At 33.8% G+C, this 14,722-nt stretch overlaps 1 protein-coding gene across 4 annotated transcripts; it reads right to left on the bottom strand.

Annotated features, from left to right (window-relative positions):
* Nucleotides 1-35: 35 nt before the first annotated feature.
* On the bottom strand, nucleotides 36-14,635 carry LOC143452023 (DNA ligase 4-like). 4 transcript variants are annotated; one of them, XM_076952838.1, is made up of 21 exons: nucleotides 14,401-14,516; nucleotides 13,604-13,714; nucleotides 10,738-10,892; nucleotides 8,807-8,918; nucleotides 8,325-8,458; nucleotides 6,778-6,948; nucleotides 5,273-5,377; nucleotides 4,974-5,106; nucleotides 4,035-4,170; nucleotides 3,749-3,944; nucleotides 3,417-3,582; nucleotides 3,185-3,342; nucleotides 2,965-3,087; nucleotides 2,671-2,818; nucleotides 2,478-2,585; nucleotides 1,789-1,880; nucleotides 1,498-1,637; nucleotides 1,267-1,402; nucleotides 877-1,010; nucleotides 609-735; nucleotides 36-540 (listed from the first exon to the last, which is right to left on the bottom strand). In XM_076952838.1, the coding sequence occupies exons 4-21, from the start codon at nucleotides 8,913-8,915 to the stop codon at nucleotides 316-318; spliced, it is 2,541 nt and encodes an 846-aa protein (XP_076808953.1). In that variant the 5' UTR covers nucleotides 8,916-8,918; nucleotides 10,738-10,892; nucleotides 13,604-13,714; nucleotides 14,401-14,516; the 3' UTR covers nucleotides 36-315. The 4 variants fall into 4 exon arrangements, with proteins under 4 accessions (XP_076808953.1, XP_076808951.1, XP_076808952.1 ...); XM_076952836.1 differs by lacking the exon at nucleotides 13,604-13,714 and having other exon boundaries at nucleotides 14,401-14,635; XM_076952837.1 differs by lacking the exons at nucleotides 13,604-13,714; nucleotides 14,401-14,516 and adding an exon at nucleotides 12,448-13,587.
* Nucleotides 14,636-14,722: the final 87 nt, after the last annotated feature.

Genomic DNA, 14,722 nt, shown 5'->3' with positions numbered 1-14,722 from the left:
CATTACTTCATTCCACGAATACTAGTCAAGTCAAAGCTTTTAGTGATTTTGATTTATTTACCAAAAAAACTTAATTAACAAAATACAACAGATGTTTGCAGTTCGAAAATTTAAAAGACTAAAATATTCACACGTCAGTACTAACTATAGGAAGAAACGAAACAAGCTTAACTACATTGTAGTATACAGTGATTAGAATTCTAAGTGCTAAAGACATGTAACAAAGCGTTGTGGTCTAATTATTTCAAAAAGTATAATTTATTAATTATATAGACCACACAGTTTATACCTCGCAAATACCCGCGGTAAATTATTTTACTTCAGCATAGGGGCAAGAAGGTAGTTGGTTTCGCAAATTATACATCCTTGTTTTAAGCAGTCTTTAATCCAGTTCTCATTTACGATGTAAAATTTTCGGCGTTTGCTTTGTCGAAATTCAAATACATCCCGCAAATTTTTATCGTCCACAATGCAAGTAGATGCAACAACGTGTGTGACGTTGTCCAAGGAATTAAGAATAGTTCCACCATAGAAAGCTACCTATTTATGGAGCAAAATTAAACACCGCTACTTCATTTATAAATATCGTTTTTAATTGCACTACTTACTAAAGCACGGAGTTCCTCAACAGAGGCGTACTCAGTCGCTGTCAAATCGATATTACTCTGGCAAAAGTAGAAATTCATTCCCAGGAACAACAGAGTTGGTTGATCAGCAAATCCACGTGATTCATATCTGAATATTTTTAAGCATAAATGTCATTAACTTTTATATTCAAGCAAGGTTTCGGCTCCCATAGAAAACGGCTCAACAATAAAACTGCTTGGGCGGTTTATGTGTTTGTCCAATCTGAGACCTTATACGATAGCATCATACCGTTCAAGTACAGATGTGAGAAATTGCTTCAATGCAACATGCCGGTCCTTGGCATCCTCTTTAGGAAGTATTTCAAGAACATCATCATCACTTATTTTTTGGAATATCTCTTTCAAAGTGTCCGACGTCAAATCCTACGCACACAAAGCATTTTGTAATACATCAGGCTGCAATCAGGATACTGCCTGCTACAGTTTATCGAGAAATACGATAGCCTTATTTAGTGCCAGGTTGGTATAGAAATTTCTGTATAGAGTTACTCGTTATCACTGAAGTCATTTCAATTCTAAGCTTTGTGTGCTTAAGGCTGTTGCAAAGATATCATAATTGGTGATCTTCAGCTATTGCCAAAAAGTAAGTTCGATATGAATAGAATGAACACAATAATACCTTTAAAAAATCATCTCCATATTTGTCATACTTTTGCTTAAAGTGCAATTCAGTTGATGCTGTTGCATGCAGCATATCTTGCGGTTCCCACGGAACAATCATACCCTTCTTAAGACAACCTATTAACCAATCGATTCTGCAAAGGCAACGTGATAAAGTGAAGATAGCACACGCGTCTACGTGCAACAAAAACTGGGATAAAATAAACACATCTAACCAAAGAAAACTTACTTGACTACATTATATTTTCCACATTTGATAACGTTTTTCACTTTGATGTTCCGTTCGTCTCTCGCCACAACGCAAAATGTATCAGAAACAGGATTTTGCACAATATTACCACCGTGTTCAACAACTCGCTTTTCAAGGTTCTGTAAAAACGAGCAATGAGTTGCAAGTTTGGGATAACGCTTTCACAATCGCTAAAAGTTATTTGCAGCGGCCCATACACCATACAAATAAAAAAGTGGTCACACAAGTTTACTTTTTGGATACACTTGTGTACCGCAGTCATAATTTAACCTGCTTATCGTGGTCTTTTGAGCCGGTTAAAATGCAGAATACCCTGCCCTGAAACGAAGACGAAGTTTGTTCGACAGATGATAGATCAACGCCTACATGACAAATACAAATTATGAGTTACTAAGACTTTAAAACAAAAAAAACGACCCAGGTGAAATATTGTATTTATCAAAAACAAAGATAAAAGAATCATTATAATCTCAGAGAAAATCAATTTTAAAATTAAGCTCTTAAATCATAACAAAAGCAACTGGAAACCTACACCCTACATCAGGGATGTCCAACCTTTTATTAAAGTGGGCCGCATTGTCACTTGAAATAATTCAATGGGCCGCAGAACCTATTAAATTTCAAGAAAAATGGGTACATAAAGTACATACTTTTGGAGTGAAAATGACTAGCGGGCCGCACAAAAATCTCAGGCGGGCCGCAGGTTGGACACCCCTGCCCTACACCATCTAAAAACACTATGTGATAATATCTACATTTTATGGTTTGCAGCATTACCCCGAATATTGTTTTATTTACCCGGCACCCACAATACAAACATCACCGTTGGCATTGTCTGACAAACAAGCAACACAGGCGAGCACCCTAGTTTTGTGTGGGTTGAAAATATCGTATCGTCCATATGTATCAAGTAAAAATATTGTGTCTTTTTCTCACATGCAATTACAAGAATAACCAACCCAAATATTTTATCGATATGGTGGATGGTGCCTCTGTCTTTACTTTCCTTTTCTTCTCAGGTGGCGATCCTTCACTGGGCAGATCTGCGTGACGAGCAGCAAGTTTTCCTGTAAACAATTTTTTGTCATCAGAGATTATGAAAATATGATCTCCAGATACAGAATATAAGTCCTTATATGTGTACTAAAGTACCGTCAGCTATATTTTTAAGATCTTCCAGTTGCGAGGTATCCAAAGCATCTACAAAGTCCTTGTCGTTTCGAACAGCAACCAGTCTCGGGAATCGCAATGTGCAACCTGCTGCATACGAAGTTGATGGAATAATCTCGCTTGCCCGTATCTAAAGTATTTTAGGAAAATTAAAAAAACAAAATTTACTGAATTAAAGTACTTTGATACACAATGACCTCCAGGAAAATCTACCACAACATACCAGAAGCATTTTAACTATGTTTATTGAAGATACTGTATTGATGGCACCCATACTTGAACCACGAGGGAATCCTTTGGATGAATGTACACGTCAGGTTTCTCTTTTGTAACCTTCATCCAATCTGGTATCTTCTTCTTGTTAAATACTTTCATATTGGGCTTCAATTTATCTATGATCTGTAAACATGGAAGAAATGTGATTAATATAATGTTTAATAGTATCAGACAAGTTGACGATGAATGACTGTTTTAATTTTAAAAAGTTACTAATTACTTCAAGGAGTTGTTTATCAGTGTAACCAGACCCAACTCTACATAATGATTTAAAAACAATGGCTCCATCTGGTGGTTTATTATTACTATCTTTGACTGCTACACCAAGCAGAAACGTTGATAAAAAATTTCCACGTCTTCCAGAACCAAAACTACCACCTGCATATACACAGAAAATATTAAAAATAACTACTTGTTTAAACTTGACTTGTTTCTTAATGTTTGCAACTGACCAATTATTACAAGATCCAAATCATCAACAACACCGAGTGTATACTCCGGTTTGATTTTAAGCCAACCACTTCCCTTTCTTTTATTGGGAGCATATTTAGCTTCTGGATGTTTCACGATAATTCCCTCTTCACGTCTGTCAATAGCATCATTCAAATACCTAACTACCTAGGAATAATAAAACACAATAGTTTAAACGCAAATGTCTTGCAAAGTAAATGCATCAAAAATTATAATAACGACATAAAACGTAGTGGACACAAAATGACTTTGGGTGCGTTTAGTAATTATTTCTAATTCATTTTAACCACAGAAAAAGAAATACTGAACATACATCTTGGTTTAAACTGGCTTGCTTATCCTCAGAAAACTGCAATCTACCCTCAACAGGGTTTATGACACTGCGCAGCTTTTCATGTCTTTCAGTTTGGCTGAGAGACGTCAAACGTTTTCCATTTAGATATAACAAGTCAAATACAACAAGACATGGCTGTAGCTCGGAATCCTCTGTGACATGTTTTATATCGAACCTATTGGAAACAATCACATGGAGAAAATGATCAAATGAAACAATAACTAATTTAGATACTTGATGTTGAAAAGACTGTAAGAAAACTTACTGAGCTCCTTTCTGCATAAATATCTTCATTTCTGAGTGATAGCCCATCATTTCACCATCTAAAATACATGATTGTACTTCAGCAGAAAAACAATCATGTATATATGGGGTTATAGTACCTTTGTAGGGGGTTTCACCTATAAAAACATTTGAAGAGGCTGACAAAATTTCAATGGTATATTTGTAAATGTATCTATTTCGCGCTATCATACTGATGTTGAGAATGTTTTTTGTATACTCTTGCACATACACAGAGTGTAAGAAATTGCGGACTATCAGAACTTGATAGTTTGGGAAGTTTGTACAGCGATTATTAAAATGACTCTGAAAAATAATTCTAATTGTGACATGTAAATCTGCTATTAACCGTGTTCATTGGTTTCTTCCTACTTACTTTTGGCATCCTGGTGAATAAACTATAAGATTTTTGGCAAAAATAACAAAGCCTAGTTAAGCATTACCACAAGTTTTCAATCCCAGGCTGTCGTTTCTTCCTAACACACGCATCAGACCTAACTAATAACTATAACCCTAAATGTACAATGTTCTTGTACATCAGAAAACTGCCAACTGAAACAGACAGCTGGAAAGGTTTACATCATCGTTAGCAACCCATTAATAATATTATCAAAGGCACGGTTTTTTTCCCGCTGGGCATGAACTTATTTTAAACAGAAGTAAAAATCACAAGTGTACACGATCATAACGTTTCTCGTGGTACACATGAGTAACATGATCATATGAGGTAATTAAAATCTTTCTTTTTCCGTGACTGTGCTCTTAGTTGTTATAATATCATGTTAATTTGACGACAACACTGTGTTAAGGATATATAATGCAAGACAAAGTCGTAAGTACTGTACCAAAATGAAATAATCTAAGCTAAGGACCACAGATATATGTAAAGAAAAGAAAATCGAACTTTAATCATAAGTTTTACCAAAGACAGTAGAATATTCTTTGCCATTTCTTGAGAAATACTTGTACTGTTTGCCATCTTTATGAACTTGGCTACGCTCACCGTCATATTTTATTTCAATTAAAAATGGTTTATAATCCATAAGTTTTTCAATCTAAAATCATATACATATTTGTGATTAAATGTAATGAATTTGAAAGATCATCAATACATGTGACATTAGACAATACCATACTAATAAATTACATATGTATGATGTATACTGTATAAGAGTTTACAATATAAAAAACAAGGATATAAGAGAAAACTTGGAACGTTACCTCCTCCAGTTTAGCATTTAGTGCCAACATGGGCCGAAAAGGTTGGAAAAGCTCGATTTCGGCGTCAGACAGACAAACATCTATATCAGGCAAACGCTCACAAACCTAAATTCAAAAAATAGTTTTGTTGATAATAAGTTTAATAACAATGGCTTACAAATAGATCAGATCAAATAGTAATTGGTTAAAACTTGGAATTAGAATAAAGGTTTTATAACACAAAAGATAAAACAAGAGTATGAAAAATTTATGAGGATTCACAAGCAAAACTTTACAAAGCAAGTTAAGCAGTTTTCAAAAAATCTGATCTGAATCACAATAAAAACTATATCACGAAGTAAATTGGATAAAATCGAGTATAAGTTACAAATTGTATTATACTCTACATCAGTACAGGACTCAGTTAGCAAAAATGAATGCATAGGCTTTAGAAATATATCATGATTAATGCAAACGTTTAATTGTGCTATTTAGCAAATTTTGGATAATATTACACAAGCAATGGCATACACAGGAAATTTTCTTGGGTGGGGTTTCGTAAGGTGTCATTACACTTTAAACGAACTATGATATCAAACCGAAATGCTTTAATGGACCTAAAATGACATCATTCTTGATAAAGTTTAACACAGAGTAGATGAGAAAATCATTGCTCTAACTAAAACAATTTTATAAATACTTATACAATATTTGAGCATCTCGTTGGAGCAACTCGCTTGCCGCAACATTTCTGGAAAGTACCACAAACACAACGCCTATAATGCCACTTAGCAATATATGAGATACGAGAGTCCTTAACACAACCTGTAGAAGTTTAATGTGGCCACATCTGTTTGGATGTTATTAATGAGAATGGCAGGTGAATCGAATTAAAGTTTAAATTGAATTATCTTATAAAAGTGTAGTTGTCATTACATAACGAAAACCTCAGGCTGCAAAAACTGGGCCACAGGACGGACATAACTTTTAAATGAGAGTTACGGTCCTATAGTACTATTAAATTTAACATAGAAGCAAAAAAAAGGGTTTTAATCGCAAATTAAACTTTTATATTACAACAAGGTACTCGGGTATGCCAACTACTTGGTACTCCAATGTTTTTTAAACTATGTACATGTACTAGAGTACTAAAATTAGTAGACTTTGTATATTGCTTCTTTAGTTATCTGATCAAGTTGGGACAGTGTTTCTGAAATTTGAACAGATGAGCAAAAAAGAGAAAATTGAAATTTTATATTTAAGACATAAAACTAATCTTTTATGTTTTACGTTGCCGTTAGAATATGAATCCATCCCAAAATTCTCAGAGTAAGTACAGTAACATTGATGAAAATAGACCATATCAGACACACTGTATAGTTGTAGCTGCAAAAGGCTTCATAATTTGTTTTACTGTATTGTTATGTCATAAAGCCATTTCACCAGAGAATTGGATAATTGAATGCCAGTTAAACAAGGTACGAATATAATCGAAGAAGCACTGTATATGTGAACCACGAACACACCTGCCTTAGACTAGTTGTAATGTTGTAGACTTCTTCAGCATCAGGATGAAACACTTTTAACATAATTTTGTGACCTAACTTAAGTTTTGTATCTTTTAACATAATCCGAATTAACCATTTTTGTTCAATTGAAGATGTCTTTTGGATAAGATTTAACAAAGTCTTCTTCACCTAAAACAGAAAAAATGCATTATTTTGAATAACTATATACAGTTTTATACACATCTTAAACTGTGCATAGATACCAAAATAGTAATTAGTACTAAGCCTAAAATTAAACCAGTGCAGGGCCAGATTAAACTGGTGTGGGACCTATAGCACAAGAACATCTACGAGCATGGAATACTTTACACTTTTTACTGTATATTCTCCAAACCAGGATTTCGTAGTCTTTTTCATTTTACAACAACTACAGATAGCATTTTTGAGTCTGCGGGTCTCGATAAATAAAAAATTCCAAAAGTTGTGTTCGGCTATACTTATACTTTCCATAGACAAGCATATATATTGCTACGCTTTATAATCTCTATATGAAAATTGAAACAATACTCATCCAGCATGCCAGTTAATGAAATACTACTGCGCGAAGACATAACAGAAAATTGTTGTGATCTGGTGCTAAACTTTCGTTAAAGGAGATAAAACATTAACAACTAAAGACATCAACATTTGTTGAACAATTAAAAATGCATTACAAATCTTTTTTCGCCTAGCGTTGTGGTGTTGCGTGAAACTGAAAAGCAATCACTTATTAACCAAGGTTTATATTAAATGTGTAATGATTTTTTGCCATCAAATGCCTGTGTCACCATTTCCTAAAGCAGTTTAATATTTCGCAAATGAACCATAGTTAAAGGTTCACTGACTTTGCACATGCATAATTAATAGAACTTGACATACTGCTTTATCTGTATCTTATCTGATTGCCTATGATAAACAATGCGGTGCATCATGGCATGGCATTTGGCAACCTATTTTGTGCAGTGCGAAATAGAAAAAGATTGGAACCTCCAACTACATAATAAACTACTTAAAATGATATATGTAAAGTTGATGGAGGCATTAACCGCATTAGCCTCAGTACATAATAAAGAGGCAAAATATATGATAGCTATTTAAGGGAAAACTTTTAAATAGTCAACACAAGATTTTGCAAGTTTGAACTTAGTTCATCATGTGTAACCTACTTAAAAATATGGCCAAAAAAGTAAACACTCTATGCTACCATGTATTCTGCCTTCGTACCTAAAATAATTTTGATATGGATTATTATGTCGCAACAATGTCATTGATTTCTTGGCTTTATATGAATTTTTATCTTACCCCATAAAACCAGTGTTTTATATGCAAACACTGGGACAGGCTTAAACATTTAAAAATTAAAGTAATTGAAGACTACTTGACAAATATTTTTGCTAAAAATTGTTACAGACACATCGTAATTGAAAAGCACGTACCACACTCTTGCACCTCACCTTTTGAAAACCACTACACTAAGTAATAATGTAACATACAAATACACTACTGAAAAATAAGAATAGCTTTACCATATCCTTTCTCTTTTCATTGTTGTATTTGGCAAGGTCATCAAGAAATTGGTTGATTTCAGCTATTGTTAATTTACCATCACTGATGCAGCGCTTTGACAGAACATGACGAAATGCAATTTCAGCAAAGTCACCTGCAAAAAACACAGATATCCTTGCAAATACACAGCAATAGTTACAACAGTAAACACTGTGAAATAAATATTTACAAACTGAATTTCCTATCGTAAGACCATAATTTTTTTGCAATGTACGATAGGCCGGTGTTATCAGAATTAGGCAACACCACCTGAAATGTAATATGATGCTACCCATATTTTGTGGAGAATTTGCTTTGCTATGAAGAATTAGATTTTAGAAAAACTTCAACATTCGTACAAATACATTAAAGTCAACAAATAGCACTACTGTGCTAGTGACACTTAAAGATGTTCCGTTGGTAATGCCTTACAAAACAAAACCCATAATATGATGTAATTAACCTGCTGAAACAGAATTTCGCTTTGGATTTCGATACTCCAGCAACTTTTTTGCATCTTGTCCTGATTTAGACAAACCAAGAACATCTATGTACAATTTTGCCAACAACATTTCCTACATAAGAAAATTATATCTAGCATAAAGCATTAAAATTGCAATACATGTACTCTAGTAGCTCTTTGTGACAGTGGCTCTCAATCTTTTGTAGCATATAGCACACTAACAAAGCCTCCGTTTTTCATGGGTACACTTCACTTTTTGAAACTGAAAGCACAAAGGTTCGGTATTATAAGCTATTTATAAACTTAGTGTTTCCAAAGCTGAGTTTTTTATTTTATAAACAAATCAAGATATTCTATGTCCCACTTGCAGCCCTCCACAGTCTAAAGTTCTAAACGAAACACTTTCATGTCGGTCAAGGTGAATTAATCATGACATTTTTTGCATTTGTGATCAAACAATTGATTAGTTTCATTACCGTCAAGCCCATGTCAGTCGAACAAGAAATTGCTTTTTTAGAAATGAGACTATTTGTCTCGAAAATCAGAAACAAAGTGAATGATGAGTGTCTCGATGCTTTAATTTTCATACACCAGTACTAGAAGAATCAGTGAAAATTGTGCTTAAAAATATAGGTAGTTAATGCTTAACTACTAATTCTCTAATAAAGGAAAAATTGAAAATAATAGTGATTTTGCAAGAATTTATCATACCCTGTAAAAAAAATTAAATCCTTTTCCGAATTCGAAACCTTACGTTAAAGTAACCACTTTAACGAAGAAAGTTAACAAATATGCTGAAAAAGATAATAAACTGGGCATACTTTTCAAGGCGTTTATCACAAAAAACTTTTGCAGCATAGTAGCGTACTGCGGCTCACAGATTGAGAATCACTGCTTTATGACTACATTTTCATATTGATAACAAACTGCAGATTAACAATGTATATTTACACCAAAATTTACTAACAATACTTCTAGCATTAAAACAAACTGAAAAGTATATGTATTTATACAGTATGCCATCCACAACAACTAGGCTATATCGGCAATTCCCAACTTTTTTTGCTGAACCGACCGGTTTTTGTCTGAAATAGTCTCAAAGACCAGCTATCGGAATAACATACTTCATTGTACATCGTTAGACTTAAAACGAAAAGAATTGCGAGCATAATGTCTTATCACAATTCATCCACATTTTCAGCTACGAATAGCCTGTATAGGGTTTCAGAATAAACACACACAAAAACATACCTATGTTCTTTAATGCTACACAAAGACACTTATGGGGCAGCCAATAATATATTTCTAATGAAGCGTGCAAAAAACTTTGTAGCCTACACTGGTAATTGAATTGCAACAAGTGACCAACTGACATGTCTTCGCAAAACAATAATGCCGCATCTGTGTTACATCAGGTACTACGACAGTTTATCGAACGACAATTAATCGAACCGACAGTTTATCGAACGACAATTTATCGAACTATAAATCCTAACCCTAATCGAACCTACAGTTGATCGAACGACTATTTACCGAACGATAAATCCTAACCCTAACCCAGTCGATTCGATAAACTGTCGGTTCGATCAGCTGTCGTTCGATTAATTGTCATTCGATAAACTGTCGTCCGATTAATTGTCGTTTGATAAACTGTCGTTCGATTAACTGTCGCGTCACGGTTACATCACCACAGTTCCATATTAGATTGATCACTGTTTTGCTTTTAAACTCTCACAACAATTTTGGCGATAATTGCAGCATTTCAAGGCCAGCGATATCAAGTGTGAAACACTTCTTTCTAGCTAAATGCCGCCATTTTGAATGAGCTTTCTCGAGACCTTGTAACAACCGATCCTGTACTGGTTCGTGACCGGTGGTTTGGGACAGCTGGGCGAAGTATACTTTTCAGTTGCTTAGTGTTAGAAATGTACCTTAACACCATACGATAGTCTTTCTTTGTCAAGCTGTGGCAAAATTAGACGAAAAGCAGGAAAAAAAGAGTTTGACTTCACTGAAGTTGAGCTATGCTGAATTTTCTTCCATCGATTAACAAAATCATTAAACTGCTGCTTCCGAATGCTGTTGTCTGTATTTAAGAAAATATGAAAGTACATGTAAATGAACATTCTATTCATGATGCTAAGCAGGAAAAATAGTCAGTATACAATCGGCATGACAATACAATAGGAATATAGTAAAGCTGTTTAATAAAACCACAATAGGACCAGACCATTTTGGTTATACTGTAATAGTGAAAGCTGCTATAAACAGAGTTCAAACCTATAGCCGCATAGCCATAAAAAAAAAAATGTTTGGTCCTTTGCAGCTCAGATGGATGAGTTTTGCCAAAAACCTCAATCAATTGCTGGGTTACAAAATAAAAAACAACTATCACAGTTACAAATTAACATAAAGGTAAAAACGCACGAAGGTAAAAATCATGCTTGGAGAAAAAACAATTAAGAACTCAAGAGCGATGCTAATGAAACTATGGTTTACAAGCAATAATACCCAAATGCAATGTCGCAGCGGGAAGTAATAAACATTAAACATAACAAGAACATTAAACAAAAATTATTTTAACTTCCTCAAAGCGCTTTTGAATCTAAGGTTTTCAATATTTTGGCTTGGGAGATTTCCCAAATTTAGCTATTTTAAGAAAAAACTCTTGGGGCTCATTAGCATGATCAGAAAGTTAAAACTTTTTTTGCAAATTTAGTTTTGGTTGATACAGAATGCGATAAGTCTATTTAACTTGTATTTTTAAGACGACCTAAATATGAGCAATCCTAATGTATATTACACAATTTTTTATTTAGCTTCGAGTATATGTGTTGGTATGATATCACAATCTTTATCCTTGGGCCGACGGAAATCTTTGTATGGCTTAATAATCATCGCTCAAGCAATGGTTACCAAGCCAGCCTTTGTGCAAGTTTTGACTGACATTTACCTTTGTTATTTGGTTTTTTGAATTTTTTTTAGATTGTCCAAGCTTGGAACTGCTGACTAGCACCACAGAACAAGAGCAGGCGTCATTAATGCTGAATTACATTTCCGTCTAAAATTTCTGTCATCATTACACATCACCACATTGTCTAAGTGTCAGTACAAATAACAATACCATATCGTGTATTTTTATATCTGTCGGTATTCTTTTAATGTCTTACGGATTGTGTGTTTGGGTTTGAAAGCGATTTCAGCAACCTTACAACTAAATTTTAAAATCTCCAAGTGATCCCAGGGAAATCTATGTCTTATAGTGCCGAGTCCGAGTAATTGTCTTCGTATTCGGCAAAAGTTATTTAATTGAATACGATATGAAACATGTATTTAACCATGTATAAGCCCCTTTTCAAGACAAAAATATCAAGCCAAACAATGGGAGGGGGCCATTTTATTTTATTATAACATTTTATGTCTAATCAGTTGAATTACCATGGGTACGATAAACAGTGCACCTCTGCATCCTAAAAATAACAAAATTTGAAGTGAAAGTCTGTATGTTGTGTTGTTGAAATTTGTTGACCGGTAACGTAATTAAATTGCTGTCGGCCGACATTAAAGTTCCTTATTTACAACGCAGTATTCTTAGCATAATAATGTTTAGGTTTGGCAGGATGAAAGTTTCTGCAACTTACCATTTGATTTAATTCCTTCACAAAAAGATGTAAATGGTTTATTATGGTTACTTATTCAGGCTTTGAGTGTTTCACGTTGATTGATTTTTCTTCCTTTTTTAAAATGATCATGGTAATATAAACAGAAACTCCGCAGGAATGTAGTTTAATCTATCCCTGCACGAAGCATATCATGGTTATACTAGACCCTGCATTGTTATTTCGCTATGAACTTTTTAGAAAAAAACAATCATATTGCTGTGCATAGCATAGCATTAGCAATGGAAACTTGCACCAAACAATATGAAATCAGAAAGATTTTTAACTGTGCCAGATTACCATGTCTTCAAAAGTGAAGTAAAACAGACAAAATAAAACTGGATGAGATAAATCGTATTTTACAACACGGTTATCTGTTTAGTTAGTGGTTAATTTGACATCTTTCTTTCGAAGTGCTTTGCGCAGATAACATAATGCTCACCAAGTAGATAAAATAGTAAAACAAGCTGGAGAAGAAGCAAAAAGAAAAAAACACGTTTCTAACGTAGAATGCGCTGCAAGTTGCAGGGTTCAAAATAAGGACATGCAGCATGTTGTTAACCGGGTTCGCAGTGTCAAGGAGCATGTATACACAATCGTAATATTTCATGGCATAATTTTTAACCCACATTAAAGGTGTCCATTGATGAACAAAAAAGTTTTTACTTTGGAGACTTTGCCTAAGCCAAAAAATTATGAGTTTTGTTGTGCTTAAAGGCATTTCCAAACGGTTTTATTTAGTAAAAATGTACAAATATTTTATGCTTAAACAGGACTTTATACCGTAAATAATTTAGATGTTATGGGCTACAAAGCGATTTCAATAAAAAAGCTTTGTTCTTACATTAAAAATTTAAGAAACCAGTCGGAGATTGTTAAAATTTTAATTCAGAAAAACTTGTTTTACACAAAACGACGTGTTGTAACGCATCTTAGGATTTCAAATACTCAGCATCTTGCCAAAGTCCGGACGTGGCACTGCCTAAGTTGCCGCCAATCTTGCAGTTTCTAAATTGAGATTCTGTAACGTTAGGTGGAAACTGATAACCAGATAGTGATGCATTGATTTGTAATGCAAAATGATTTAAGTATGAAAAGCTAAGTTTTATTGCTTGTAAATGCGTTTTACCACTTTTACCTTCAACATGCAAGATCACATGATCACGTACCGAGTCCTAATTCCCAGCTGAATCTTAATGATAAAGATTGGGACTTGACCAGATCAAGTAATTTTATTTTCGTCCCAACCCTGTTAATGGTTAATTAAAGTATCATTTGAAAAGCATTATAAGCAAAAATGAACTGGTAGATCATACATGTGCGTAATACAGCATGATTATAAACTTCTGGCGTAAATGAAGCAAAAGGTTTCAAACTCAATGTTTTTGTCACATAACCTAGATTTAATTTAAGGCATGATTCTATGAGTAATAGAATAAGCTACGATATATATTATTAAGATAGTGACTATTTCACCGAAAGTAGGTCACAGTTATAAGCAGGCAGCTAGGTTAGGAAAATTGGTATGCAAAACGTCCATAAGTTAATTATGGTTTAATTGAAGTTAAACTTAGATTAAAAGGAAGATTTAGGTTAGGTTTAGATTACTACATTATAACAGTTAAGAAACCATAAAATATAGCTTTAAACGTACAATTTTTTTCCAGTGAAATAGCAACAATGTTTAGTTAGTTTAGTTAGTTAGTTTAATTGGAATTAGATTGACTGAAAGAAAGATTTAGGTTAGGTTTAGGTTACTATGTTATAGAATTTACGTTAGGTTAACAAAAAACTGGGAAAAAGAGCTTTGAATGCACGATTTTTTTCCGGTGAAATAATGGCAGCCTATTATTAAATGTTTAAAGCTACTGGTACTGGTATTTAACAAACTGTTTAACAAAAAATCATTTTCAAAATGAATGTTTTTCCACTAACTTTTAGCCTTGTGCATAATTTCGAATAGATGGCATAGTTGATTAAATGCAACTTTTGAATCAGTCAATATTTCAGCAGAACTTGCTGCACTTCTCTCTGCCATAATTGCCTAAATCCTACAAAATAAACATTGACAATAACTACGTTAGGCCTAGTAACACAAAAACTGTACTGAACTTAAATAAGAAGCAGGGTCTCATACACAACCGCATAACTAACTGACAGTTACTAAATTACGAATTCATCGTATCGAGGGGTGAAAAACAAGTGACGTCGGTCCCACAAAATTACTATCTTATTTGATCAAATTCTAAGGGAAATC

This window comes from Clavelina lepadiformis, chromosome 4 (assembly GCF_947623445.1).
Source record: "Clavelina lepadiformis chromosome 4, kaClaLepa1.1, whole genome shotgun sequence".
NCBI lineage: Eukaryota > Metazoa > Chordata > Ascidiacea > Aplousobranchia > Clavelinidae > Clavelina > Clavelina lepadiformis.
The sequence above is the reverse complement of the archived record's forward strand: the minus strand, read 5'-3'. Positions and strand labels throughout refer to the sequence as shown.